Below are 27,457 nucleotides of genomic sequence, written 5' to 3' on the forward strand. Positions count from 1 at the left end.
CTACCAATGTAGCAGTGACATAACAAGACATTATGTTTGAAATGATCTGTACAACTTGTGGGGAATGGAGAGGCAAAGTAGGAGAAAAATGAGAGGAGTAACAAGTTTGACAAGAAATGTACTTATTACCTTAGTTATGTAACTAACACCTCTATACATCACCCTGACAATAAAAAAGAATTCACCAAAATCTATTATATATATATGTATATGTTCATATACATATATATATAAAATCTCTGTGTATGTGTACAACTTTATGTTAGATATTAAGTTCTTGTGGCTATTTCATCAGATTACCACATAACCTCAGCTGCTCAGGTATTAAGGATAGAAGGATTGTAGTTGTAGTATATAAGAACAACATAGGGGAAATAAGTAGTAGCAAGACCCTGTCTCACAAATAAGTTGGAAATAGTGGAGCACAATTGTAATCCCAGCTACTTGGTAGGTGGGGGGAGGAGGACTGTAGTTTAAGGCTAGCATAGGTAAAAGCCCAAGACATTCTCTGGAAAACCAACCAAAAGCAAAAGAATTGGGACATGTCTTGAATGGTAGAGCATGCTCCAAGTTTGATCTCCAATACTGCTTCTGTCCTATTAGTTATATATAGTGGCTTTAAATAACAAAGATTTAGATACATATTTGGAGGTCAGATTGAGATATGAAGGTATGAAGTCTACAGTTGATATCATTGGGATAAAGTCCAAGGAATGAAGTGCTGCCTTCCTTCTAAATACTTTAGGAAAGAATACATTCCCTGTTTCAGCGTCTAAAATTGTCTGCATTTCTTGGTGCATGGCCCCTTCCTCAACTCCAAAGAGTAGATGGCTGAATTTTTCTCATACATCATTCTGATCCTGACTTTCCTACCTCCCTCCATTCACTTATAAGGAAGCTTGTGATGACAGTTGACCCCCTATGTTATCTAGACTTAATCACCCCTTATCAACTTTAATTCTACCTTCAACTTTAATTGTCCTTTGGGTGTATTTCCAGGATAATTTATTAACTTATTTTAAGGTCCAGTGAGTCCCAAAGTTTGTTCTGAACAAGGGAGAAAGTTCAACTGCTGTTTATTAGATAGACACAACTACTGAAAGAGCAGAATTAGAGCATTTGTAGTAGTGCAGGTTGGATAGAAGAAAGGAACCAGGAAGATCAAAGACTTAATATCTGACATAATTTTCTGAGGTCTATAAGATATCCAAGTGAGTCAGTAGTTACATGAGTCTGAAGTTCAGAAGGATGGTTTCTCCTGCAGACATGAGACTGAATGAGATCACTTATGGCCAGAATATACATAGAAGACAGTTCAAGATTTGAATTTGAGAACACTCCAGCCTCAAGAGTTGGGAGTTAGGAACAACCCAGTAAGATGTCAGAAAAATCCTGGTGATGAAGACCTGGAAATCCACTAAATTTAACAAACTTTACAATTTAGGCAGCGGGGGAGGGGGGGTTGGAGTATAGTGAGGAGGTGGGAGGGAAGGGATGGTAGGGGAAAAAACAAAGGAGGAGGCAACAATGCTGGCTAAGAAATGTGCTCATTACCTTGCTCATGTAACTGTAAACCCTCTGTACAGTACAGTATTTTCACAATAAAAAACTTATTAAAAAAAAAAAAGAGCTGGGCATCGGTGGCTCACGCCTGTAATCCTATTCCTGGATCAGAGAAGGCATTGCTATATTCCAGCTGATTGCTTTTGAAAAATGGCTCTGACTAGCTGGACTTTTGACCATACAAATATTCTGCTGTCAGAGTGCACTTTGTGTCCATTAGTAGTTGTTTATTCTCTAGCCATAAAATGTTTGGTTTATGAAGTTAATAAAATAATTCTGAGAACAGACATTAACGTCATTTAAAGGTTGCTATATTTTTTTTAGAATCTGTATTAAATATGAGAGTTCAGAAAAGGGCAAAAAATCACTGATTTCATTAAGCTATGGAAGTTATGATTTTAGAAGAGTTGACTATTTTACATTTACTATAACATTCTAGAAGGTTATTTTGTATTATATACTAAAGCCTTAAATTTCTATATACACATTGACAGAATAATTCAGCTGACAGGAATTTACTCTAAGAAAACAGGCCTACATATGTGCAAAGATTTATTTAGGATATTTTATATTGAAGTGAAAAGTTGGAAGCAATCTAAACAGTAGGATATTAGAAAAATGATATTTTGAGATATATACTCCGTATAATAGACTGACATCATTAGTCTTTACTATTACAGAAAATGTCAAATGGAATAGAAAACATGATATAAAAGAACTACATAAAGCATAATATGAAAAACTATTGTGCACATGTAAACATACATTCATGAACATGCATGTATTAAAGTATTTCATAAATTCGACATTGAAGTTTATTTAAAAATATTGAAATTTATTGCTAAATAGTAGAAATAGGAAAAAAATTGTCTCCCATTTTCTAAATGTTCTACAATGAGCATATTTATCTTAGAACAGAAATAAACACAAAAATTAATATCTTAAGCAAATAGAAATCTATCTGTGATCAATAATAAATTTATAAAAAGAATTTTAAAATTACCTGTAACAATAGTGACACCATTGAAATAAATGAATACTTCTCAAGGAGAATAATGGAATAGGTACTGATTTGAATCTGGAAGTTCTAGGACTTATTTTCTGATGTTTGAGGCATATTTTAAAATAAAACATAATTTTACATAGTAAGGTTCACATAGGCAGTTAATTTACCTAGACATGTTAAATAATTTCCATATTCATATTCACATTTTATATTCATATATTAAACCAGTGTTGGGTATTGTTTTAGGTATCTTGGTTCTCTTTTGCAGATGAAGCAATAAAAACTAAGAGTTGATAAATATTTGCAGATTGTAAGTAATACTGCTGAAATCCCAACCTAGCTCACCTGACTACTGTAACTGTGCTCCTAACTTGTATCTTACGGTTTTTTTCTCTAAATCCATCCTTGTCATTGGCTTGTTCTTGACATTATGGGGTATAATTGGTGTTAATTTGCCCCTCAAAAGTCCCTTAGCTGGCCTCTGTTCTTGATGTATGCTTCTCAAGGAAACTAAACTTCACAGAATTTGGTCCTTCAAGTGACAAAGAACCTCCCTGACAGAAGAACCACCTTTGATTCTGTTGCTAATAGTACCCAAGGCTCCTAAGACCTCATAATAGTCCTAAGAATTCAACACTCTGCCCTTCAACATACTCACACTGCCAGCTAATTTCCATTCCTGACTTCAGTCTCTACTGAATACCTGGCTATAGTGATTCACTTCTCTTTCAGGAGCCCTGTACCCTGAGAACTGTGTTATTCTATCCTTCATCAATCTCTCCTTCCTCATTTTGGCAGCATCAGAAAACTGACCAGTATCTCTTAGATAACTTCATAATTTTTAAATCAACCCTCATTTTATGTAGGCAGGCTTCCTTGTATATAACTTGGATCTGAGCTGATGAAGGCATGGGTTATATCAGCTTTCTTCCCCTCTGGTGTCCTTAGCACCAAATATAATATGAGGACCCAAGTAAATTCTTGTTGAATGCTCAAATTGCACTACAATATGTACCTTTCTTATGGGAGATCTGGAAAACATGGGTTTTTTATTGTTGTTTTGTTTTTGCTAGTACTAAGCCATGAAATCTGAGCCTGGGCACTGTCCTTTAGCTCCTTTTGCTCAAGGCTAGAACTCTACCAAAGCTCCACTTCCAGCTTTTTCTGTGATTAATAGGTGATAGTCTTATTGAAGTTTCCTGCTCAGGCTGGCTTTGAACTGTGATCCTCAGATCTCAGCCTCTTGAATACCTAGGATTACAGGTGTGAGCCACAGGAGCCCGATGGATATCAGGGTTTAATAATGCTCTTAAACTCTCAGCAGTGCCTCTAGAAGCTAGAACAACCTCCATATAACCAAAAAGTCCGTGCTCCAGGTAATGTCTCATAAGTGGCCATTTTGCATTCATGTCATGGGAAAGGACATGATCTAATGTTGTGTCTGACAAAAACAAGCTACTGTCCTAGAAGCAGGCATGTAGGAATTTGGAGGATAAGCAGATAAAGGTAGCCATTCTTACATAGTGGAAAGAAATGTCCTGCATTACATAGACTTTAAAAACTAGCTGAAGAGTATTCTTTGACAAACACTATCCATTCTAGCTGGGCATGGGGGCTCAAGCCTTCAATCCTAGCTACTTGGAAGGTAGAAATCAGAGGGTTATAGTTCGAGAAAATTCTACAAGTCTCCATCTTAACCACGGCCAACTACAATATTACATGCTTGTTATCTTAACTTCAAGAGAAACACAATGACTGAGTGTAGTAGTACACATCTGACATTCCCCGTAGTACTGGGAAGCACAAATAGGTGGATTGCAGCTCAAGCTAGCGTGGGCTAGAACCTCAGGAAAACAAGAACCTACCTTACAATAGAAAAAGAATGTGTGGCTCAATTTGTAGAGTACCTGCCTACTAAGCATAAGGCCCTCAATTCAATTCCCTGGGCTGCTAAATATAAATAAATAAATAAATAAATACTCAGAAATCAAACTAAGGAAGTGAAAGAGAGCTCTCCATTGATACTATAGTGTTTTTTAAATGATTTTTATTGTGAAAATGCTGTACAGAGGGGTTACAGTTACATGAGCAAGGTAATGAGTACATTTCTTGTCAAGCATTGCTGCCGCCTCCTTTGTTTTTCCCTTCCCATCCCTTCCCTCCCACCTCCTCAACTACACTCCCCCTTCTCCATCCCCACACCCCACCTAAATTGTAAAGTTTGTTTTTCAACATAGTATCTTGTACATCTCATTGTTGCAGTGGGTATCCCTATTTAAACAATTTGTTTTCTCCCTTCCCCTCCCCAAATTATACCAACATCGAATACAGTGAAAACAGGGGTTATACCATGGGGGAGGGACATACAAAGCAACAAAAAAAATCACATGGTACCTTATAATTACATTAGAAACAATAGCAAGAAAGAAAAAACCACTTGTGTCCCTACCTTGGCGTTCATTTCGCTTAACATCATCTTATCTGAACTTTTCTGCTTGTCTAAGATGATGTATACTAGTTATTGCAAGTAAAGGAAACCATGCGACCTATGTTTCTTTGGGCCTGGTTTATTTTACTTAATATAATTTTTTCCAAGTCTTTCCATTTCCTAACAAATGAGGTGAGGTCATTCTTTCTGATGGAGGAATAGAATTCCATCTGGGGCCATCTGGGTTGGTTCTATATCTTAGCTATGGTAAATAATGCTGCAATAATGCTGCATAGTTGTGCTGGTAGCTTTACTACGGTCTTGTTTGTGATCATTTGGGTAAATGCCCAAAAGTGGGATTGCTGGGTCATAGGGGAGCTATATGTGGAGTCTTTTTAAAAAATTTTTTTGGGGGTTCCGGTCGTGGGGCCTGAACTCTGGGCCTGGGTTGTCCCTCAGCTCTTCAGCTCAAGGCTAGCGCCCTACCACTTGAGCTACAGTGCCACTTCCAGCTTTTTTCTTTTTGCTTATGTGGTGCTGAGGAATCGAACCCAGGGTCTCATGCATACAAGGCAAGCACTCTACCACTGAGCCACCTTCCCAGCCCAATGTGGAGTCTTTTGAGGAACCTCCATACTACCTTCCAAAGTTTACACTCTCACCAAAATGCAGTAGGGTTCCCTTCTGGCCACATCCCCTCCAGCATCTGTTGTTGTTAGAGTTCTTGATTATAGCCATCCTAACTGAGGTGAGGTGGAATCTCAATGTTGTTTTGATTTGCATTTCTTTTATGGCTAGAGAGGCTGAGCATTTCTTCATGTGTCTATTGGCCATTCTTATTTCCTCTTCAGAGAAGTTTCTCTTTAAGTCTTTAGCCCTCTTATTAATTGGTCAGTTGTTTCTTTGAGGGTTTGTTGTTGGGAATTTAATTGAAATTGAAGACATTAGGAAGCAGAAAGACTTCTTGTGTTTCTGTCAGAATTAATATCATGAAAATGATAATACTGCCTAGGGCAATCTACAAATTCAACCTACAAATTCAAAATATCAATGTCATTCTTCACTGAGAAAGAGAAAACAATCCAAAAATTCATATCCAGAAAAGCCCTTGAATCACAAAAAGTAATCCTGGGCAAAAAAGTAATACTGGCTACTTGGCTACTGAGCTATAATATTGAACAAGCTTGATACTGGTATTAAAAACAGGCCCAAGGACCAATGGAACAGAATAGAAGACTCAGAAATAAACTGAAAAACCTACAGCAGCCATCAAATATTTGATAGAAAAGCCAAAAACATAGGATGAAAAAAAGCCTCTTTAGCACATGATAATGAGAAAACTGGATGTCTACATTCAGAGAAAATGGAAACTGGATCTATACATCACCCTGATCTAATATCAATTCAAACTGGATCAAAGACTTCAATGTAAGATCTGAAACCACAAAACTACTACAAGAAGGAGTAGGAGAAACATTAGGCAGGAAATTTCTGAGTAAAGTTTCAGGAGTTCAGCACATCAAAAATAGAACTGACAAATGGGAATTCATCAAACCAAGAAGTTTCTGCACAGCAAAGGGCGTAGGTGACCAGCTAAAACAACAGCCTACAGAATGGGAGAGAAGATCTTTGACACTTATACTCAGACAGTGACTTGATATCCAAAATATACAAAGTACTAAAGAAACTAAACCCTTAAGAATTAACAACCGAAATGATAAATGGACAAAGGAGATAAGACAATTCTCAGAAATAAAAACAGCCAATCAAAACATGAAGAAATATCAACATCTCTGGCCGGTAAAGGAAATGCACATCAAAATAAGAATGGGATTCCATCTCATCCCATTTAGAATGGCCATCACCAAGAATATAAACAACAGATGTTGGTGCAAATGTGGGGAGAAAGGAGCCCTAATACACTGTTGGTGGGAATGTCAACTTGTTCAACCACTGTGGATACCAGTTTGGAGATTCCTCAAAAAAGTAAGCATAGAAGTCTCCTATGATGCAGCAATACCACTCTTGGGTATTATCCAAAAGATTGCAAATCAGAATACAGTAAAGCCTCTTGTACAACCAAGTCCCTTACTCATCATAGCTATGGTACGGAAACAGTTCAGATACCCTTCAATGGATGAACGGATCAAGAAAATGCAGTGTTATATATACACACATGGAATTTTACTCATACCTATGGAAGAATGTTATTACATCATTTGCAAATAAATGGATCGTCCTGGAAAAATTATTTTAAGTGAAGTCAGGCCCAGTGGGATAAAGGATGCACCATTTCTTTCATATGTGGAATTAACAGCTCATTAATAAATGCACAAGTAAATACATATGGGTCTGTATGCAAGTGTACACAAATGTATTAACCAAAGCATCATATTTGTAGGGGACAATTCAAACAGTGCAGATTCTTAGAAAAATGAACTCACTATCAAAAAAACACCACTTGATAGATGTGGAAAATTCAGGGATAGGAAGGAAGGGAGGTGAATGAAAAGAGGATGCAGGGGAAAAATGCAGTTATCATATTTAATGCATATCTTACAAAATTAAGGAAATTGAGGGAAGAAGTTGGGTTGGAGGGAAGGATGGTGAAAGACATGACATCAATCAAAATGCATTGTACTCAAAAACCAATTGGTTGAATGAGAACTCCATTGTACATCTACTTAAGATAAAAAAATAATTTAAAAAAACAGAACTAAGTCAGCCTTCACATTTCTGCCCTCTATCACTTGACTTTACTGTGGTCTTTCCCAATGGATTGGAAGTTGTAATTCTTTCCCTGACTAATAGTTTGTGTGTGTGTGTGTGTGTGTGTGTGTGTGTGTGTGTTTAGGTTACCTTTTGAGACTGTATTTTATTCACCATAGTGCTACTGTCTACATAAACAGAATTTGATGTCTTAGTGCAATACATGCTTAAATTTCATTCTTATCTATTTTTTCATGTATATTGTATACAGGATAAGTGCATATATGGTATATTTCAAAGATATATTTTTCTTGCCTTGCTTGTGAATGCAAAACATGCACACAGACACACACATAGAATATACATTAGTGGTTTGTAGGGTCTTATGTCTGGCAGGCTGATAATTTCTTAAAGAATTGGTCATTATAAATTGTTAGCAAGCCAGGCACCAATGGCTCGTGCCTATAGTCCTAACTACTCAGGAAGCTGAGATCTGACAATTGCAGTTCAAAGCCAACCCAGGCAGGAAAAGCCATGAAACTCTTATCTCCAATAAACCACCAGAAAACCGGAAGTGGTGCTGTGGCTCAAGTGGTAAAGTGCTAGCCTTGAGCTAAAGAGCTCATGGACAGTGTTCAGGCCCAGAGTTCAAGTCTCCTAACTGACAAAAAAAAAGTTGTTAGCAACTGCAGAAATTTTTGTTCACTTCAAATGCAGAATTATATGTATCTGGTGCTAAAGAGTGCTTGTTTCTTTTTCTTTTCAGGCAAGAAAATTGATCAGTGATTTTGCCATTATCTTGTCTATTCTCATATTTTGTGGGATAGATGCTCTGGTAGGTGTGGACACTCCAAAACTAATTGTGCCAAGCGAGTTCAAGGTAAGCAGATGTCTACCTTTGCATTGTTTCACTAATTCTTCTACTTTCTTCCTGCCTCTATCTCAGTTTACTGTGACTATTTCAGTTAGCTTTGTATAAGGATTCATTTTTTCAAAAACTGTCCATTGTTAGGCTCACACAGTCAAACTTCTGCCCCAAAATTAAATGGCAAGACTAGAATCAAAAGCAAAGGTTCCCACTGTATTGATTTTTATTTTAAAATAACTTGTAACATTACAAATATCTGAAGTATTTTCACATACCTGTCTCCTTGATCCAGATAATAATTCTAGGATATATGCTGCATAATAAAAATAAGATAAAATATACCTGGTTAAACTAGTGATGTTAAAGAATAGAATTAGGGCTGGGAAGGTGGCTCAGTGGTAGAGCGCTTGCCTTGCATGCATGAGGCCCTGGGTTTGATTCCTCAGCACCACATAAGCAAAAAGAAAAAAGCCGGAAGTGGCGCTGTGGCTCAAGTGGTAGAGCACTAGCCTTGAGCTGAAGAGCTGAGGGACAGTGCCCAGGCCCAGAGTTCAGGCCCCACAACCGGACCTAAAAAAAAACAAGAATAGAATTAAAACTCAAGCTTTCTAGTCCAAATTAATTCCCTTTTTACACTAACAGACACTTTGCCAAATACATTTATATATCATGTAAATTTTAGTTGTTACCAAAAAGACAGAATTATTTGTGAACCTATTATATTATATGGGTATAATGGATAAATCTCCATTTGAGTCATTTCCTCTTTTCTAGAACAGTATTCATCCTCTCTATTATTGAGATCACATATGGGCTAAGATATATTAAGCTGCCTGCATTTTAGTTGAACAGCTATGTAATAAGGAAGGAATAGTTAGGGGACAGCAAATGATAATTTTGCATTGGGTCTGCCATTATATATGCATAATCAAAGATATGTTCTCACTCAACCAATCATCATTAATTGATTCAATATCTATTAAATGTTTGTAAATTTTCCTGGTACTAGAAAGTTAACAAAACAGCATCCCCTGCCTTTCCAACAGCCCATATCCTTTCTCTCCTTTTCTTTAAAAGATACCTTTAAAAAATGGCATCCTCTGGGAAGACTTTTGGTATTTACCAAAAATCTTCAGTCTATAACTTTCTATTTTTTAATATGTTGACTCTCCAAAAATAAAAGTCTATACTCTCATTGATTTTTTTTCACCAAGTATCACATATCCACGTGATACTATTCTGAAGACTATTCTTTTCTTTGCTTTAAGCCAACAAGTCCAAACCGGGGATGGTTTATACCCCCATTCGGAGGAAACCCCTGGTGGGTATACCTTGCCGCTGCTATTCCTGCCTTGTTGGTCACTATTCTGATTTTCATGGACCAGCAAATCACAGCTGTGATTGTAAACAGGAAAGAACACAAACTCAAGGTAAGTGTCCATAATAATGGTTATCAATGACTTCTGAACTCCTTTCCATTCTTTATACTGCTAAGTGATTCAAAACAAAGACAGCTTTATTGTGAGTTAGATTTTGGCAGAGCATAGATCACCTGTGTTGACACAGATCCTCAATGCAATACCTGAGGGAAACTCACTTCAGTTTCAAGAAATATGGTTCACCCATCTCTCCATCACTACCAAAGAGCAAATATCAATAATACTTTACCTCTTAACCAGTCATCCTACTGTTGATTTTAATGTTGTTACCTGTCCTTAATGAAGGAAATGATAATCAAAGATTAAATTAACCTATAATGAGCCCTGTTATATGTTAAATCAACTCATAATGTATTCTTTTCTTTGCCTTAAAAATATAGAATTGTGAAATATAACTGAATAGTTGCCTGGCATGCATAAGATCCTAGCACTGAAAATAAAATTAATTGTACATATTAATTTGATTTAGTGTAATAATTTGATACATATGTAGAAGGTATAATGATCAAATCAGGGCAATGAGTATTCCCATCTCTTTAAATATCATTTCTTTGTGTTTGGAAACACTGAAGGCTTATTCATAATGATTATTCAACGGTTTCAAGATGTTGCTAAGTATTTATATGCTAGTTTTGAAATCGTTGTCTCAGGGCATTACTGACCATAAGGTAAGGAGAAGCAAATGCTTTATTTTGTATTTGTTACAGATTTCATTTGTTATATGCCTTAAAAAATGCTTTAGTGGTCTGAAACATCTTTCAAGACAGCTGCATAAATGTTCTTACCTTATATCATGTTTTCCATTTCTACTGACTTTAGGTCACAAATAGTTTCATAAATACCCTCTGGTGAAGTGAGAGATGAATCATAACACTAATAGAAGTTAAAACGTATTGGATTCCTACTGTGAGTCAGGCAACATTGTAAGAACTTCATATTATATGTCAACTTATTACTTCTTTTTATAATAGCTATGTAAGGGAAGCAAGATGATGCATTAGCATCCATCACCCAGAAAGCAGGAGGGGAAATTTCTAAGAAAGGAATTCAGCAGAAGTATTGCAGAAGGATTGTTTGACTATAAGAAACTCACTGGACCAAGAATAGGAGAGATGAGGAAGGTTATCCAATTAGAACTGTAGATCACGGAGAGAAAGAAGTAAATCCTAGAACTAATACGACTGGGAGGAGGAGGAGGAAATAAGCACTTTGGACAGGAGGAGAAGCTGAGATTTTGAGGGTCATATAGGAGAGAAAACTAATTGATGGACTGGTACAGTGTGTGACTAGTTCCTAAAGTATATTGAGATGCCATTCATCAAGCTTGGAGGTTGGAGAAACCAGAGTTCTGGAAGTCTCCTTTGCATCACAGGAGGGTGGTAAAGCAAAAGCTCATGGGATAGTTGCTGAAATCCAAAAGGAGGTATTCAATGGTAGGGAGTATAATAATTCTCTAGCATATTTAGTGACATGGAAGGATAGGGTGAAGAATAACTTGAACTCCAGCAGAACTTATTTTTCAGGAAGCATGAGCGTAAGTGGCACTTACCCTCACCTAATATACAAAGTTAAAGAGAGAAATTGATTTTCATTGTAGGACAAGCATTTCTACTAATCTTTTAGAAAATACCATCTTGGTTCTCTGTCATTTATATCAGGAAATTTTAGCAAGTCAAGGAAGGCATGTATTCCTCACTGTATATTTTATATTAGTAAAGCATTTTTTTGTGGGGGAGGTCAGTCATGGGGCTTGAACTCTGGGCCTGGGTGCTGTCCCTGAGCTCTTCAGATCAAGGCTAGTGCTCTACCACTTTGAGCCAGAGTGCCACTACCAGTTTTCTGGTGGTTAATTTGGAGATAAGAGTCTCATGGACTTTGCTGCCTGGGCTAGCTTTGAAGCATAATCCTTAGCTCTCAGCCTCCTAAATAGCTAGGATTATAGGCCTGAGCCACCAGCACCCAGCTAGTAAGGGATTTTTGTTATTGCTTTATCAAAGGGCTAGAAATTGATATTTGCTAATATATTTTTATTTCTAAAAATTTGACATACTTTTCATTTTAATCTATGGTTGACTGTGTACCTCTGGAGATAAATGCTTATTCTTTTGTTGTTTTTAACTAAGTTTTCTTTTGAATGTAGAATTTAGCAAATTAAGGATTTGTAAAATATAGAAAAAATTTATTCCCCTAGACCTCATAGAGAACATTAGAAAATTGAGATAAATTAGTAATTGCCTTTTGAAATAAGATGTGAGTGGCTAGTAAACAAGTTTTCATCACTTTTAGAGCTGCTTATTGGAAATTGTTCTGCAGGATAATGATAGTCATGGAACAAGTACTAGTCTTTTGTTAGAAACATAATGTTACCATGGACATTTCGTCATGAATCAAAGGCTTTTCACTCTGGAAATTGTTGTGTTCACGTTGTGCACCTTGGAAATGAGAGCTGCAGAATATGACAGTTTGAGTTGTCTAAAATTGTAAAGGGCCCTGGGTACTGTGAAGTTCATACAAAAGAGAAACCTGAAGCAGTAAGGGAGGTGGGCACTCTGACCTAAGAGGCATCTTTCTGGGTGGCATTGACTTTGGTTCCCTGTAGGTGGGTCTAGCTGTCGGCTCGGTTAGAGACAGGATCTATCTTTCCACTCGGATGAACAGTTCTGTACCAAGGTACTTGGCTGTTTGGGGCTATCATTTTCAGTTAGTTATATGCTGCATTATCCCTGCAGAGTGCTCAAAAACAAACCATATCTCCAAAGTGGAGACTTCTCCAAGGTCATTCCTGAGGTATTGGCAGTCAGAGGCAGGCAGAATCAGCTTTTGACTGCAAAACCAAAGCTACTGCTCCCAAAGAAAATTATATCAAGAGTGTCAGAGGTTGTATAAAGGAAGGAGAAGTCATTTAAAACAGGTACCTGGAAATACATATTGGATCATTGGGGCAGCTGTCACTGTGACTCCATTGTTACTACTGAGGTTTGAACTTAGGCCTTATACTTGCTAGGTAGATTCATTTGCCTTATGCCTCCATCCTTTTTGGCTTTGGTTATTATTTTTGAGACAGGGTCTTAATTTTGACCTGGACGGCCATTCTTCTATTTATGCTTCCCCAGTAGCTGGAATAAGAATCCCATGTCACCACACAGAAGTTGTTCTGTGGGATGAGGTCTTATAAACTTTTTGCCTGAGCTGATATGAAACCACGATCCCCAACTCAGAACTTCCACTAGCTGGGATGACAGGCAGACACAAATATGAGACAGACTCAAAAAAAAAAACTCAAATATGAGACAGAATCTCACAGACTTTTTGCCTAAGCTACCTTCAAACTCTCATCTTCCTAATCATCACCTCTGAAGTAGCTAGGACTATATGCGTGACTACCGGCACCCAACTTTAGGACACCTTTTGTGGTAAAACCCTAACCAAGGTGTGATTTTTTCAAATCATTTGATTTTGTTTATGACTCAAAATGCCACTGTATGCTATCTTTATTTTTTTCTGTTACAGTCATTATAGCCTTCCTTGGTCTTTTAATTTCATGTCTAGATTTTTAAAAAAGATTTAGTCATGTTAGTAGTCACTTTTCTTGCTTTCAGAAGCGCTAGAATTTTAAAGTTCTGTTCTTACCCACTAGTCTGTAGTTCTGAACTTTACAGCGTGGCCTTTCAACCCTTTGCCTCTCCCCCCTCCCCCCACCTCCCCATCCATAAAGAATGTCCTTTTCCCTGTGAGATGACTTCCACCTACATGTAAAGTGATTCTTTCCAAACACTAGCAAGTGCCCTGGTCAGTTGATCTGTACAGCTTCTCTTTATATGATAGTTTCTTTTACTAGGTTTTCTGACTAGAACACTCTTCTCCTTACTCTTCAACAATTGCTATTTATCAAAATCCTCTTTATCCTTTAAGATCCTGGAAAACATACCCTCCCCAGTCTAACCAACCTTCATCCCTAATCTAATTTGTGTTGTGCTTGCTTTTGGGTTTTGTATCTTAGCATAGTTATATTATTGTCACTGGTCACATATGGCTCACAGTGTTTATTTTTGGTGATTACTTCAATCCTTACTTCTAGACTACAGTGTTTTCAGAATCAAGGCCATAATTTCACCCTTCTTTTCAGTTCTTAGGTTGCCCATCCTGATTCTATAAGGTAGATTCAATAAATACTTGTAACTGTAGATTTTATTATTTTGATCATATGGTTCTCAAAGTTACTATGCTGTGTGAGATAGACAACCACTAAAAAGCATGCCCAGTTACCTCCAGTTCTCAGTGAGTGCTTCCATTCATCAAAGTCCCTCAGAGAGCTTTGGTGAGATCATTGTAGGCTTTCTCTGCACTTGTAGGTATCATTCTCAAATGCCTGTGAGCCTCTGTTTGGAGTGCATTATCACTTTCATAAAGCCTGAGTCCCTTAATCTGGTTATCATGAGACTTGTCATATTATCCCATAAAGCAGCAATACTGTGAGGGTCCTGGTGGGCTTCTAGCATGCGTGCTGAATGTGTTTCTGCATGTATATGTATTGCTGGTGATTTCTGTTGTAGTCTTACCTTTCCACCCCATGAAATATAGGCTGCTAAGCCAGCCTTTACCTCTCCTCCACTTTGATTCTGTGGATTGATTCCTAAATTACTTTTGTTCTGTATCAGCACAGTGTATAAAATTTCTAAGAGAAATAAATTTTTACTTCCCCTCCTTGTACTCAACATAATACCCAGTTCCAGAAGACAGAATTTCCTTCAGGATTATGGTCATGAAGACAAGAACATTTTTTAGACTTTAAAGGGCATAATTAACCTTTTGAGCATGTATGGAGTGTTTGCATTGGACAGAACATTTGTGTTAAGTGTTGAAGGCAAAAGTTGCTCTACTTTAGAGTCTGTGCCCTGAAGGAGTTCAGTGGATTTTTCCTATTCACCCTCATGTCCAGTGTCAAGATTAAAACTGGCCACACTTCCTTTTTTGTCTTCTGTGTACATTATATTATTTGTTTTCTCATCTGGCTTCCCTTTCTAGACTGTATTTTTTTATAAGGGCAGATATTCCATCATCCTACCATAGGGCCTACCACAGAATAGGTATTCAATAAATGTTTAGTAAATAATTTTACGTGCAAAGATAGGAGCTAATACAAAGTCCCAGGAGATGGTTGTTTGGTGTGTTGAGGAACATATCACAGGCCTGTGTGACTGGAACACAAGGAGATTATGATTGAAAATGAAGCCAGAGGGATAGGGGTTAGATCCAAATGGATCACCTCCAGCCATGTTGACAGCTGGAAAGATGAGAATGGATTTGAAGCCCTGCACCTTTTCCCCCTTCATTTCCCCACTCTGAATTCAAACAATTATGATTTCCCAAAAGGAAACATTATATACCAGTGGAATAATATATTTGTTAGCCTGTTCTCCTGAGCAGATCTTTTTGTTTGTACTCAAACATGGACTAAGTGCTTTTTGTTCTTCTGTCTGCTTCTCGGACTGCCTGCCATCCTCTTTGGGAACATGGTTATAACCATCTGTGCAAACCAGGGGTAAACTCTTGGCATTTCATTGGGAGCATAACAGTGTTCAGACAAACAGTAATAGGATCCTAAAGGATAACAATGATTGGGTTCCTCCTGTAACTCACTTCCTTACTTTCCCAAGCCAACCCTTCTTTTCCCTTGGATTGGTCCACCTGTGGCTCTTAGTACTCACGCTTCCATGCTGGGAACATGGACTGCTCTGTCTCTTCAATCTCCGAGAAGGCATAGGTATTCTGTTCCTTCATAAACAGAGCAGAGAAATATAACCATAGAATAACATTGCAGACACATTTAACACTATTTATTTAGTGAGTAAAAGAGCACAGAACTTGGTTGCCCCATCTGCTCTTCCAGTCAGTAAATGTTATTGTGACCACTGGTGCTATTTGAAATTAGCCTCTTCTGGTTAAGGAGAGGTATCCATTACCTTTATGATGATGGCTAATAAGTTGTTAAACAATTATGTTCATATGCTAGCAACAGCCAGAAGTGATCTTTATATACCATCTCACATTGTTTCGGGATCCTTATAAATGCTATCCAGATGAACAGCATCGTGTTAAATACAATTCAACAGATAAGGCAGAGTGCATACTTTTAAGGATTCTATCCTGCTTGTGTTAATAAGAAGCAATACCACTATGACAAAGGCTAAAATCTCCATTTGAGCCCAGTATGTAGCAGTTACTGTCATTCACATTGCTACAGTATGCTTCTACAGAGTAACTTTTTCATTGAATAACTCAGAGTAACTCTTTAAAGTAGGCACATATCCCAATCATTCTGATAACAAAGGACAGACAACCTTCTCAAGCATGGATGCAGAGGGGTTAATTTAGAAGTTCCATGTGAAGCAGTGACTTAATTCTTAAGTTAAAGCAGCATCCAGAGCTACTGTAGAGGAGGTAATGGCTCCTGCAGCTACCAGAGGCAGGCAGCTGTGTGAAGGTGACAAAGTTCCCTCAAGGAGCTTACCTTCTATAGATAGTTTTGTGAAGCAAAATGAGTTCGCTTCTTTTACTAATGTGAACTCACACGTGGAATCACAGCTTGGCAGCAAATGTAACCATTGTCTCATTGTCTCTTTTTTCCCCCGCAGAAAGGAGCTGGGTATCACTTGGATCTCTTTTGGGTGGCTATCCTCATGGTGGTGTGCTCCTTCATGGCTCTCCCATGGTATGTGGCCGCTACCGTCATCTCCATTGCTCACATAGACAGTTTGAAGATGGAGACAGAGACTTCTGCACCCGGAGAACAACCTAAATTTCTAGGAGTGAGGTGAGTTAAATTGGGGTAAGGGGGAAGACTATAAATCATCCTCGGTGAATATCTATCTGTCAAGCATAAGGAAATGACCAAATCTGGAGTAGAGGGGGCTGTTGATGACTTTCTTATTTCTAAATTTTCGGTTCCATTATAATGTCTAGTTTTTTTTAATAATCAGAAAGAGTTTTGATTAAAATTTGTAGTTTATTTCTTCTGGTACATAAATTTCCTTTGATGAGAAAAAGATGAAAAGATATAATCCGAAATACAAGCAGGTTATTTGTTTTCCTTAATATGAAGGTGCTCGTGGTGCCAAAGTACCAACTGTATCTCCATCATATGGAAAGGCCCTTAAAATGTTGGTTCTGCTTATGATTTACAATATTGAGTGGAGGAAAATGGATTCTTATATTCCAATCTATTTTCTGTCCCCATAAGTACTTAGAAACGTTGATCTTCCAGTTTTAAATAGGAGTAGCCATGAAGAGCACTGGTAGAAGACCTTTATGCTCTCCTCCACTGGGCGCTTTTTTGTTTGTTTATTTTTTGTGTTTTTTTTTTTTGGTCTGTCGTGGGGCTTGAACTCTGGGCCTGGGTGCTATCCCTCAGCTCTTCAGCTCAAGGCTAGCGCTCTACCACTTGAGCCACAGCACCACTTTCAGATTTCTAGTAGTTTGTTGAAGCTAAGAGTTTCACAGACTTACCTGCCTGGGCTGGCTTTGAACCACACACCTCAGATCTCAGCTTCCTGAGTAGCTAGGATTATAGGCATAAGCCACTGGCATCTGGTTTGTTTTGTTTTTTTTTTGCAACAAACGCTGGTCATAAGTGCTTGGTTGCATAGCTCACAGGGCAAAGCCGTTATTTCCCACACCTCAACAGTGGGTGATTCTTTTCTTGGGGGGAAGGTGAGAGGGTGGGTGTTGGATGGGAATCATATTTGTTAGAAAGTACTTTCGTTGTTGTAGATTTGGAAATGAGACTGGTGTGATTTATTGCACTCAATGAAATTCCTCTGAGCTATTTGTTAATTAGATTGTGGGACAATGTAACATCTGTCTTCTATGAAAGAAGGTATAATTACACAACAGGACCAGTTGTTTAAAAAATAAGGGCTTTAAGGAGGTCTGTAATTGATGGACCAAGAGCAAGTGATCTTTTTCTTGATTTTTAAAGGAGCAGAACTTGAACAGATCATTTCTTTCTTCATGAATTCAAATCATATTGCAATAGCTTCAAGAGAATTTTTTATAGCTATGTTGAATTCATACCATGTTGTTGAGGTGTATTCATTACGGGATAAACACCTTGACTGTTCTAGACAAATACTGATTTGGTCAATGTATCATTTATTTTTTTAAGGTAAGAAGACAAGAGCATGTTTTTGAAAACAAGAGGTAGATTGGTGGTAATCTTTTGATTTGGTTTCAGGGAACAAAGAGTCACTGGAACCCTTGTGTTTATTCTGACTGGTCTGTCAGTCTTTATGGCTCCCATCTTGAAGGTAAATATGAGTAACACTTGCCTCTTCCTCTTTCTCAAAACATTGCTGAATAATTGCACATGTGAAGGGTGAAATACTTCTAAGATTCCCTAACACTGTCATTGAAAGAGGACTTTAAACAATGTTTATCTTGATTTCTTTCTAACCCTTGAACCTAGCCCTCATTTTTATTTACACACTTATTTGGTTGAACCACATAGAATTGCTAGTATTCAATCCTGACCCATGAGGGAAGTGTTCTTACAGTTCAGTTTGACTAATCTTCATCCCCTCTGCTCATATACTTTCCACTTCTCCTGTCTTCCTGTCCATCATTTCTTCCATTAACTTCCTACTGGTACCTAAATCCTTCTCCTCTTCTCTTGGGCTCTGAATACCATAAAGGATTCAGAATACTCATTTTGAAATTTCCACCTATTTTTAATTATTGCTGTGCTTCGACTTTGTTTGCGCTAGAAGGCCTAATAATCATTATAAGGGTACTGAGAGTAAACTTATGGATTCCTAATCGGAGAACTTTTTGAGAAAGAAAAATAACATGGTAGAATAGTTGGAAACATTTAGAATCAACACATAGATTTAGATGATGTGCTAAATGTCTGCCTACATAGAATATGTAGAAACAACATGTGAAGGACTTTCTTTAAAATCACTATTTTAAAGGTGATGTACAGAGGAGTTACAGTTACATAATTCAGATGAGTACATTTCTTTTTGAACAGTGTCACCTCTTCCCTTGTTTTCTTACAGTTTTTCCCTCCTGAAGCCCCTACAAATTTTCACCATAGTGTCTAGTATCATTGCTACATTTGTTCACCCTTTGTCTCCTCCTTTCTCTGCCGCCCCTTGCTCTCCCCAAGACAGATAAACTTACAAAAAGATACAAAAGATACAAAAATCCAATGACAAAGGAGGAAAAAAGTAACAAAAACAAACAGCAATTTTTTAAAAAACCGTCTAGTTTCCATTTCTTGGAGTTTATTTCAATAAACATCATTTTATATGATCATATGCACATGGTTATTGAGCCTTTTTGATCTTTTCCTAAGAATATGTAAAGAACTTTTTAAGAGAAGAAATATATAAAAGAAAGGTCATCTATATCTGTTCCTGAAGCTTCCAGTTTTCTTTTGTAATATAATCTTTGTGTCCTCTTTTTTCCTCTCACAGAAATGATGGTAGCTAATGCTGTGTCTTGCACCACAGCATACAGCACCAAAATTACCCATAGATCTAACACCTTTGAACAATCACTGTGATGTATATAAGTCCAAATTTAAACAAATTAAATTTTTAAGATTTTAAAATACTCATTTACTTACATAGTACATTGTTCTAGAGAATTCAAACAAGGGCTGCAACTGTGGCTCAAGTAAGTATAGTACAGGCCCTCAGTTCAAAACCCCAGTACTACCCCCATTTTTTTTTGTAAACTAACAATTTAACAATACACGGTGACCAATACAGTTCAATACACAGTGAAACTTACAATTTTACAATGCAGACAGTGAAAAGCAAAACCCTCCATTTCTCACAGATTTGCAAATTTTATATAACAGTAGAAAAGTAGAACTTTAGTACCTATAAATTGACCTATAACTAACTCAGCCTTCAAGGTATTAAGATTAGTGCATATATTAGGTACAAAATAACTGGCAGTTAAAGTATTAATTTAAAACATTTAATATTTATATTAAATAGTTAATTAAAATATTCATTTATATTTGGTGCCTACAATGTCAATTGTCTGGTTAAATTAATTTCTGTCTAGATTCACAAATGAATCTAGGGCTATGTTTCTTCTGGTAACACATGGAAAGTTAAGATTAAAAAAAAAACCTCAGGGACATTGTTTCTGGTTATGTGCAGAGAGCCTTGAAAAAGTCCAAAGCCTATGTCCACTAGGGACTAAGGGAAATCTGTTGGCATCTTGGCCAATACAAATCAACTTATTTGGAGGTTGGCAGGTCTTGTGAGTTTCTCAGCATCCAGTCTACCATCAAATGCTTTAATGCTCCTCTGTCACCTGTAGACACCAGCAAGCAGCTGGTGGCAGTGCCTAATCTTATAAGCAATGAGACTTCACCTGGAGTGATCATTTCAAGACAGTCATTTTAAGCAATTGTGACCACATATTGTGGGAAGCTCTGCTAGAAATGAATGTTCCCCTGGTGTTTTCTGAAAACATTTTATGGGAACTTCTAGAGCATAGCCATTAGGGAGGGTTAAATGGACAAACTCACAACACTTCAGATTTATTTATTACCACCAAGTCCCTCATTTTACCTTTTATTTGTATAAGATTTCTTTCCAGTAATATAGTAGACATATAACTACAAATACGTTTTATTAATAATATGCAGATACATTTAAAACTTTTCCGTGTACTTGCGTGACAGCAAATCGTCTCATGTTGAGAGTCTGTCAGCTGAATACTCATGGATGATTGTAAAGGGACAGGGCGCAGGTGCAGTGTAAATTGTAACTTTTAGGAAGATTGCAAAACTCAATCTGGTAACAGCTCTTCCTGCTTTCTCATCTTGCACCATGTATGGCTGCAGAGGAGTTACAGTGGAAAGCCCTTTGCTCTCTAGCACCTTCATATCTACAGAAAGAGATTACAGACTAGAGCCAGGAGGAAATAGAGAGAAGTTAGGATTGGCCAGCATGAGCCTGCTTTTTCCTTTGGCGGGCCTTGACCAGCCCAAACTCTACACCCTTCTCTTTCCACTGCTAGTATTCATGACTGTGGCATTTTCTGCCTGGTGACTTTGGTTAACCTGAACGGTCATTGAATGCATCCATGGAAAAAAGGTAATTCAGAAAACATTTTTAAACAAGATTTTACACAAGATACAGGAAATAAACTGCTCTGTCAATATTACTCACAATGTATCCTAAAAAAAACCTGTATTTAAAAACAGCAAGAGTAAATTAGCATTGGCGATTGAGATTCCTTCCTTCAATAAGTTAGGTTGTTCTTTCTTTCATGACTCCTGATACTGGCAGTTAGCTGCAGATCATGTGCTGAATTACTACTGAATTTTGGTGAATTGTGTGCATTCATTGAAGATCCCTTGCTAGCTCATTTGAAAAGTCAATACAGGAAGAAGCAGATGTTAGAGGTGCAGTTTAACTTAAACCTGTAAATTACAACTAAAGAAAAGTCATGATCAATCATTAACATCAGAATTCACCCAGAAAGGAGTGTTAGAGGTTGACCTGGAAGAGAGGACTTTGTTCTTTCATGTGACTCTGTATGTTTTTTTAAAGCAACAGTTGACAAGTTCAGAGAATAGTTGAACTTGAGAGTCCCCCTTTGCAAGTTAGATCAGATGAATGGGAATGAGAGAAATGTGTAACTTTTACTTTACTTTTTTCAAAGGAAATGGCTCAACACCTTCCCTGCCTTCTCCCTTCTTCTCCCTACAACTTTAATGGCCCGCAATGAGCTGAACAATTTTCTCTCATGCCTCAAGTAGTGGAGGTAGTTGTTCTCCCCGCCTGCTTAAGCAAGCTTACTTTGAACATGAAGTTTATGACCTCCGTTTTGATCTCTGTGCCGAAATCTGTCTTTCATGTGGAGGAATGTAAAGAATTATAGTGTGCCAGCACTGAGTTCATGAGGATAGCCCTTGACCCTAACCAGTTACAGTCATACAGCCCTCAAAGAGCCGAATCGCATGGCTGGTTCAGCACAGAACTTCTGGGAAGCAAGAATAACTAGCTTCCCAGGCTGGCAAAGGGTTTCCATTGTGGAAACAGTCCCTGTTACTGCTAGCAACTTGTATGAGGAAGTTAACAGTGACTAAGAGCAGGAAAAGAAAAGATGAAAAGCAGATCTTTGAGCTTACTTTCCTCATCTTTCTAGTAAGACTCAAAAAGTAAATATCAAATAATGTTCACTGCTACTTCTGTTGCCTTTGTTTGAATTAGTTTATCTTGAACATGAGGAGTGGCTAGAATATATCTTTTAAGATTGTTTGGGCTTTCTCAAGTGTAGATCGTAGCATTTAATTTGTACTTAACAGGTATCTGTTGAATTCAACATCTCTCTTCAGTACCAGGGAAATAAAGAAATCATGGTGGGTGGTGGTGGTGGTGGTAATGGTAATGATGATGACATTCCCAAACAGTAGTTACCATTGCTTATTGAGTTAATTGAGATATATATATATATATATATATATATATGTATATATATTAAATAGCTCCTCAGTGATATCTAACAAAAAGATACTAACAATTATCTTCATTTACAGACTGGAGAAATGATGAATAACTAACTCACCAGATCACAAGGTTCTTAAGTGGTAGAGCCATGATTTGAATTCAGGCAATTCCAGCACCAAAGCCAATTTCATAACCCTCATGGGTTGCCACCTTTTAAAAAACAAAAGCTGATCCTTACCCTCAAAGAACTCATGTACTTTCTTTTCCCACGAGATGATCTTTCCCAGCTTCTTTGATCCAGTTTGGAAATCTCTCATGTGAAAGTAAATGAAGCATTTTCACAAATGCCCTGTCAAAACTCAGTCCAGTTTCCTTTATGATTAGTGATGGAGTTACATGTCAGCAGCTTCTTTATCAGCTTAGATTTTTAAGGCTTAAAGGAATTAGGATATTAATTTAATAATGCATCACTGGAAACAGTTATTATAACTAAAAGGACAATATGGTGGAGCTTAAGTGAAACAGAGCTTCACATCTGACCTCTCAACAATCCTTCTGGCTTCTACCCCCGCCATTCCTCACCCCTGTTACTGAGGGACCAAAGAAAACTGTGCTTGTCAGTCAAGATACTCATGATAATAATGGCATAATCATACTTAACATTGATTGAGCCTCTATTATGAGCCCTGTCCAGGACCAGATGTTTTCTGCTGTGTCTTTATCATAGCCATTTTCTAGAGAATGCTGAGGGTATGAGGAGTGAATAATATTTCTCCAAGTTTCATAGCTGGTAGCTTGAATTCTTCTGTGCCCATGTTCCTAACCAGGATCTCACTCTGGGTTTCTGTCTCTCTCTCTCTCTCTCTCTCTCTCTCTCTCTCTCTCTCTCTCTCTCTTACACACAGAACATTTTGTTGGTAGGAAGTCTCAGTTCTATCCTAAATTTCTGAGTGGGACACTACTACAATCTCATATTATTAACTTTTACCCTTTTCAAATTTTTCTTTCTTAGACTATTCTACCACCATCGAAGAGAAAGATAAATGAAAAAGTACAATTTTACATTTACCAGAATTTGAAATTTTAGTCATCTTATAAATATGTTAAAACTTACTTTGATTTTGTCTCAATTTCATTATTTTATCTGGTTTTAGAATCAGTTATTTTTTTTCATTTTTAGTGTTTAATGACTGTGATACTATTTGCTAATGATGTGTGTTGGCTTTCTGGGAATGGTTGATTATATAATTTTCCTAGTACAATTTCATTATTTTACCATTTTTGGTGTGCCTATCAACTTGGATACCTTGTATTATGTTTTGCTTTATAAAAATCTCCACCTAGAATTACTAGCATGTTTTCTTGGTTAAAGTTAAGGTGAGATCCTTTCCTTTAGAAGAGCATTCTGCTTTTCCTTCCTTTAAAAAAATGTTTACTTTGATGACTGATTTCAGTGTGATTAATTTTTTAAAGACTGACCTGATGTGACTGATAAACCAAATTCAATTTTTTAAAAAAATACCCTTTAATCCAGCAATTTTGTCAAATCACATTAGATGTTCTAGGCTGGAAGATTTTTACTGAGATATTGTACAATTACAAGGAAAATGTGAATCTTATACACATTGGTATCATATAAAAGTGGACTAAAACTGAATTTAATAGCCTTCTTTATAGGTATTATTTCCTTCCCATCAAGTTACATAGGTTTTTTTAAAATAGTCATTTCTGTCGCTATTTCTTTGCCCATACCGCATGCCATTTTGTGTTAAAGAACTTTCTAGTTTCATTTTGTGGTGGATGACTGGTTAAAAATCTGTATTCATAAATTCAGAGAAGAGAGCTAAGTCCCAGTGTATAGCTCTCCTTCACTTCATTTTTAAAAGTACTCTAGACTCAATCTTCTAAATGAATTAAAGGGATATTACTTAACTGCCCCACAGGGGGGAAAAAGCACTCTGGAAGAAATATTTAGCTAAGTTTGGATATATGATGATGATAAGACAAGAGCTTGACCCTTCCTGACTCTCAAGCTAAAAGAAAACAAAAAAGAAAAAGAAAAACCAGATTAACAAGTAACTACTATAGGAGTTCAAGAAGTTTTTCAAGATGGCACTATACTGCTCTTTTTTAAGTCTAGTTTTGTATCCTCTTTCCTAGAAATAAAATGATAACAAAGAAAACCCTTCATATTAATGAGATGGAGACGATGTCTTAAAAAAAGCGGGGGGGTGTGTCAAAATAATAAAAAGGTCCCTCTGCTAGTTTTATCTTTACTTTTGTATGTTTGTTTGTTTGTTCTGGCCGGTCATGGGGCCTGAACTCTGGGCCTGGGTACTGTCCCTCAGTTCTTCAGCTCAAGGCTAGTGCTCTACCACTGGAGCCATAGCGCCATTTCTGGCTTTTTCTGCTTATGTGGTGCTGAAGAATTGAACCCAGGGCCTCATGCATGCAAGGCAAGCACTATGCCACTGAGCCACCTTCCCAACCCTTATCTTTACTTTTGATAAATGTATGCAGAAGAATTGTAAAGAACAGAAAACATCCACATTCTAAAAGAAATGGAGACTTGTACCCTACCACGCAAGATCAAAATTAGTTAGGTTAAAATTGTTCATCTTCTTAGAAGAAATAGTTGATGTTTCACAGAACTAAATATATTGGCATGGAAGCTTAGCCCTTCTTGTGACCAAGCAAGTAGAGATAGTCAATGTAAAATTCTCGAATAGCAGCCAAAGGATCTCAGAGACAAAACTGCTTTAGGGAATCACAAAAAGAGGCTTTTAGAAATTGCGCTCCACTTAATATAAGGAGTGATTTTTTTCCCTCAAAATGACTGAAAGGCTATTCTTTGCTTTCTGGTCACAGTGGTTTCGTGTATGGTGAGGCTGGCATTCACTGAACTAAGGTTTCCATATTTTAGCTTTGAAAAACCCTGAAATTACTTGAACTTCTTTTCAGAACTCCAAAGTTGACACCTTTTGTTGTCCAAATGAATGCTTTCCAGAATCAGAATCATGCTTGATTTGCTTACATTTCAGAGCTCTAGAAATAGCTAAAATTTACACACATCACATTACAATGTGTCATTGTTAAAACACATTATATTAATGCAAGTGACTTTTTTTGCTAAATAGTGCGGGAAAATGTATTAATTTGGCTTTAAAAGATGTACATTAATTCATGTGTATAATTAATAGTTTCCAGATGTTCCCTGCTTAAAGAAAAGGTTCTCATTAGTTTATCCTCCTAATGTTCCTGGAGAGAAAGAAGACACTTGTTAATGCTTATTTTACTGAAAGAGACATTCATACACCAAACTGGTAAATCATTTGACAAAAATTATGAAGGAACGAAATCAGCAGACTCATGAAAGGATCTTGGTCTTAAGGGGGAAGACAACTCATTCCTCTGCTCTTGTATCACAGCCAGTCTGTCATCTGGGTTTCATAGTCTATGCTTTTAAGACCAAAGAAAAACAGCACTAATTAAACATTAATTAAAATATTAGTAAAGTTATGTATTTCATTAAAAAAGAAGTCATCATGAAATGAAGATTGGAACTCTCCCTCATTTTCTTCCCATTTATTTCTAGTACAAAGTTTAGAAGTTTTTCAATTGGTGACTAAACTACCTGAATTAGGGATCACTGTGTTATTTGATCCTTACTGTTAGGTGAAGATTTAGCCTTTATTTAAGCTATTTTCCCCTTCAGGGTTTTTATTATTGTTGTCTTTAACCTTTGTCCACTATTTTTCCTTTGCAGTTTATCCCTATGCCTGTACTGTATGGTGTGTTCCTCTATATGGGTGTCGCCTCACTGAATGGAGTCCAGGTACGTTTTCCATAGCAATCTGAGTCACATAGTGCTTGTCTGCTTATAAGAATAATCTAGGGCTGGGAAGGTGGCTCAGTGGTAGAGCTCTTGCCTTGCATGCATGAGGCCCTGGGTTCGATTCCTCAGCACCACATAAGCAGAAAAAGCTGGAAGTGGCGCTGTGGCTCAAGTGGTAGAGTGCTAGCCTTGAGCTGAAGAGCTGAAGGACAGCACCCAGGCCCAGAGTTCAGGCCCCACAACCCGCAAAAAAAAAAAAAAAAAAAAAAAAAAAAAAAAAAAAAAAAAAAAAAAAGAATAATCTAGTAACAGATCTTTAAAGGAAAGTGTTAATCATTTATGGCTGAGTCTCAAATTACATTTATATTCTAATCTCTCTACCTATCACTTGCTTTTCTGATCCAGTTGACATGTTACCATCACAAATACTCATCCTTGAAAGAAGATTTCAGAAGTAGTTTAACCAGGAACATCTTTTTTCTCTCTTTCTGTCTCCCTCAATCTCCTTTTCTCTCTTCATTCTTCCTTTGTTTACCCCTTCTTTTCCTCCCTTCATCTCAAGAAGAATATCTCACTTCTTCAGTATGTTCTTCAAGATGATTTGTACCCAATTGCCTTAACCCTGTATTAATAACCAACTACTCTTTCTTCATGTCCATTCCACATGGCTGAGCACATTGATCAAATGTTTTGTCCCAGTTAAAGCCAATGTGTATTATGTACTGCTTTTATGAAAAAAACTTCAGCTATTCACAACTTTGGTAAAACTGGCCCACTTTTTAAAAATCATTAGGGAAGACTTTGTAAGGGACTCTGTCTTTCAATTGAGGTTTAATTTAATTGGCACCAGGAAACTGGAAGTTCTGCTGCTGTTTTCTGGCACCTTGTTAATTGTAGCCTTATTTAGCACTCAGTAATGTTTTAATGGGAAAAGACTGCATGTTCTGTGAACATCATAAGAATTTATTTGAACTCCTTCAAAATAGTCTTTGCTTCCACTTATTGAATTTAGATTAACGTTGTTTCAAAGTCAGATAGATCTGGGCAAGTGGCCAGACCCCCCAAAGAGAAAAGGCTACTTCACTTTTCCCTTTCTCGGTTCATTGAGTAGAGTTCCTGAGATATTTGTT

At 37.1% G+C, this 27,457-nt stretch overlaps 1 protein-coding gene across 5 annotated transcripts in view; it reads left to right on the top strand.

Moving 5' to 3' along the window:
• Positions 1 to 27,457, top strand: part of Slc4a4 (solute carrier family 4 member 4) — a 315,411-nt gene that overhangs the window by 268,944 nt on the left and 19,010 nt on the right. For all 5 annotated transcript variants that reach the window (XM_042678216.1, XM_042678217.1, XM_042678214.1 and 2 more), the window contains 5 exons: positions 8,473 to 8,586; positions 9,843 to 10,004; positions 16,649 to 16,827; positions 18,247 to 18,319; positions 26,259 to 26,327. In XM_042678216.1, the coding sequence (XP_042534150.1) occupies positions 8,473 to 8,586; positions 9,843 to 10,004; positions 16,649 to 16,827; positions 18,247 to 18,319; positions 26,259 to 26,327 (597 nt within the window). The remainder of the gene's footprint in view (positions 1 to 8,472; positions 8,587 to 9,842; positions 10,005 to 16,648; positions 16,828 to 18,246; positions 18,320 to 26,258; positions 26,328 to 27,457) is intronic.

Source organism: Dipodomys spectabilis, unplaced genomic scaffold (assembly GCF_019054845.1).
Source record: "Dipodomys spectabilis isolate Male_0828 unplaced genomic scaffold, ASM1905484v1 ptg000043l, whole genome shotgun sequence".
Taxonomy (NCBI): Eukaryota; Metazoa; Chordata; class Mammalia; order Rodentia; family Heteromyidae; genus Dipodomys; species Dipodomys spectabilis.